A 3,346-nucleotide genomic window follows, 5' to 3' on the forward strand; every position below is an offset into this window, starting at 1 on the left:
TGACATATTCCTTAAACCAGAGATTCTCGACCTTTTTCACATCAACGACCCCTAATTTAGTCCACACTGGAGCCATTTGATGAGATTTTGTCTCTCAGACCCAAATCTGAAAATATTTTTGTTGTTAGATATGATCCAGAATCCCATGAATATCTGTATTAAAGAGCTAGCAGTGAAGCTATGATCAAAACAGTCATTCTTCTACATTCTCTAATTGTGTTAACTTCTTATAAATTAAATAAGGCTGAAGTTGGGACAGTCTGGACAGTCTGGACAGTCTGGACAGTCGGGACAGTCGGGACAGTCTGGACAGTCTGGACAGTCTGGACAGTCGGAACAGTCAGGACAGTCTGGATAGTTGGGACAGTCTGGACAGTCTGGACAGTCGGGACAGTCGGGACAGTCAGGACAGTCTGGATAGTTGGGACAGTCTGGACAGTCGGGACAGTCGGGACAGACTGGACAGTCGGAACAGTCAGGACAGTCTGGATAGTTGGGACAGTCTGGACAGTCTGGACAGTCGGGACAGTCGGGACAGTCGGGACAGTCTGGACAGTCGGGACAGTCGGGACAGTCTGGACAGTCGGGACAGTCTGGACAGTCAGGACAGTCTGGATAGTTGGGACAGTCTGGACAGTCGGGACAGTCGGGACAGACTGGACAGTCGGAACAGTCAGGACAGTCTGGATAGTTGGGACAGTCTGGACAGTCGGGACAGTCGGGACAGTCGGGACAGTCTGGACAGTCGGGACAGTCGGGACAGTCGGGACAGTCTGGACAGTCGGGACAGTCGGGACAGTCTGGACAGTCGGGACAGTCGGGACAGTCGGGACAGTCTGGACGGGGAAGTGACTGAGTAAAGCTCTTCATGACTTCATGACATGCGTCTAACTGTGTTAACACAGTTAGAAAAAGAAACAAAAAGAAACATGAACAAGCAGCTCCCTGCTTCTGTTTTCTCTTTGGTTTGAACCACAGTGGAAAAACTGACTGATTATTTTTGTATTTGGATCGTTTAGGTTCACGCTGTCCGATTACAACTGAAACCAGAGCTTCACTCACAAGTAGCCTGTTTATTGGACCTGTTTATCTAACCTGTCATCCATTGTTCTGAACAATGAGCTGAACTAAGGAAGGAAACGCTGTAGAGTTCAAATCAATCGCTGTGTGTTTTTTCCACTTACAGAACGATGGCATGGCGTCAGAAGACATTTATGGACATTCTTTGCCCTTTTTGAAGCCTAAAGGACTGGACTCATGGAAACACTCATCTGATTTTGTACTGGCATGAGGATGAGTAGATAATGACCAAATTTAAATTTTGGGGTGAACTATCCCTTTAATCCCTGAGCAGCCTGCAGCCTGCGGCCCTCTGCTCTTCAGCCTCTGGCGTTTAAAGCTTCTGATCACATCTTAATGCACCAATCAGGTTTTATGGAGCCGACTGTGTGTTTAACAATCTGTTAAATTGAGTTTAACAGATTGTTAACACACCGGTGCACTGCTACATTTTATCACACAGGCTTTAATGTAGTTGTTTTCTTACTTATTTGATTTCTGTTGTATTTTATTGCTTTTAACTCTGTTTACAATTTATGTCTAACATTTTTTAAATAATTATTATTTCTTTATCATCATTTATTTGCTGTTCACACTGATTAGAAAACATCAGATCTGAGTCACATGGAGGAAAAATCAGAGTTGGGAAACTTTCAGCTGCAGAGTGAACGAAGCCTGAGACAAACACACCAATATGCACTTCATTCATTTCCTTCAATCAATCAATCAATCAATCAATCAATCCATCCATCAGTGACAGGTGCAGGTCTGTGGACTCACGTCTCGGTCCTCCCAGCAGGTCTCACAGCGGGGGGAGCGGGGGGGTCTGGAGAGCAGGAAGGAGACTGAACCGGATTCATGAATCCTGAAGCTGCAGCTCAGACCGGACTGAGACTCTGCTGCAGCCGGAGGCCGGAAACACCACAGAGCTGCAGGAGCGACAACATGAGGACAGCATTACAGTGACCCTAACCCCTGACCCCTGACCTCAGTCAACCTGTAAACAACACATCGGTCCTACTCCTAATCAGGACCCATATCGTCATCATGTTTACAGGAGGCTCGGCACGTGACACGCCCCTCACATTCCACTCATATTTGGTAAAGTGGGACAGCAGGTTAGATAAACTGGGACGCTTCACTGTACTTCAGTACCTTCATTCAAGTCTTAACGGTAGGCAACCTCAATTACACTGACTTAATGTTTACATAATGCATATTAATTGGATATTAATAATACACACAAATAACATGAATGTGTACCCCCCCCCCCCCCACACACACACACACACACACAGGGATGGGAGGGGAATAGCGGAGTGCTATTCCCCTCCCATCCCTGTGTGTGTGTGTGTGTGTGTGTGTGTGTGTGTGTGTGTCTGATGCCTTGCAGCTGTTTCCCAGCACCACCAGAGTCACTGCTCACTCTGCTGCCCACACAGACAAAACCACCCGCCACACAGTGTGTTAACATGATGACACCCAGCCAGATGATAATGACACCCAGCCAGATGATAATGACACCCAGCCAGATGATAATGACACCCAGCCACAGGCCTACAGAGGGACCTGTGGCTCTGACGCTCCCTGATGTGGCTTCCATAAAGATTTCTGACAACTTTGTTCTAATGATATAATTAGATAAAGTGGGGTCACTTTCTATTCTTCCCCTTTCTTCTTCCCCATTCTTCCCTTTCTACTCTTAAAACAAACCTCTCTGATTCTGTGAATGCTGCTTATTCCTATTGAAGTCTTAGATGATGAAGACTGTGATATACTGTCGGTTTGACTACTGTTGACAAAATGACGTAATGTAATGTAATGTAATATAATATGACATCACACTTTGGCTGAACTCATGTATGTATGTATGTCTGTCTTGTAGAAATATAAAGTGATAAAATTAGTAAACATTGTGAACGAATGAACAGATTAACTGAGCACCAGTGTTAAAAATCTGTATCTCAGTTCATACCAGTTGCATCAGAGTTGCATCACAGTTGCTGTAACACACACACACACATACACACACACACACACACAGAGGAAATAAAGACCCCTGTTCACACCTCAGTGCTGCCGTGAGAGCGTGACATTTCCTATTTTCATTTCCTCAATTCAGATTCAAATTTTTAGCATAAATCATCACCAGAGAAAATATCCAAGAAGATGAAATACACCTCCATCTAACACAGAGCCTTCAATTACAATCCCAGCAGGTCCAGTCACACAGATTCCATAGCAAAGGTCCAGACTGTCTAACAGCTGTCCTACATGTTTACTGCTT

General features: G+C 45.0%; 1 protein-coding gene across 1 annotated transcript in view; it reads right to left on the reverse strand.

Moving 5' to 3' along the window:
* LOC144539711 (uncharacterized) overlaps positions 1 to 2,108 on the reverse strand; it is an 8,290-nt gene extending 6,182 nt beyond the window's left edge. The window contains exons 1-2 of the mRNA XM_078285611.1: positions 2,081 to 2,108; positions 1,840 to 1,988 (exon numbers count right to left, since the gene is read on the reverse strand). Of these exons, the coding sequence (XP_078141737.1) occupies positions 1,840 to 1,988; positions 2,081 to 2,108 (177 nt within the window). The remainder of the gene's footprint in view (positions 1 to 1,839; positions 1,989 to 2,080) is intronic.
* Positions 2,109 to 3,346: the final 1,238 nt, after the last annotated feature.

Source organism: Centroberyx gerrardi, chromosome 9 (genome assembly GCF_048128805.1).
Source record: "Centroberyx gerrardi isolate f3 chromosome 9, fCenGer3.hap1.cur.20231027, whole genome shotgun sequence".
NCBI classification, from domain to species: domain Eukaryota; kingdom Metazoa; phylum Chordata; class Actinopteri; order Beryciformes; family Berycidae; genus Centroberyx; species Centroberyx gerrardi.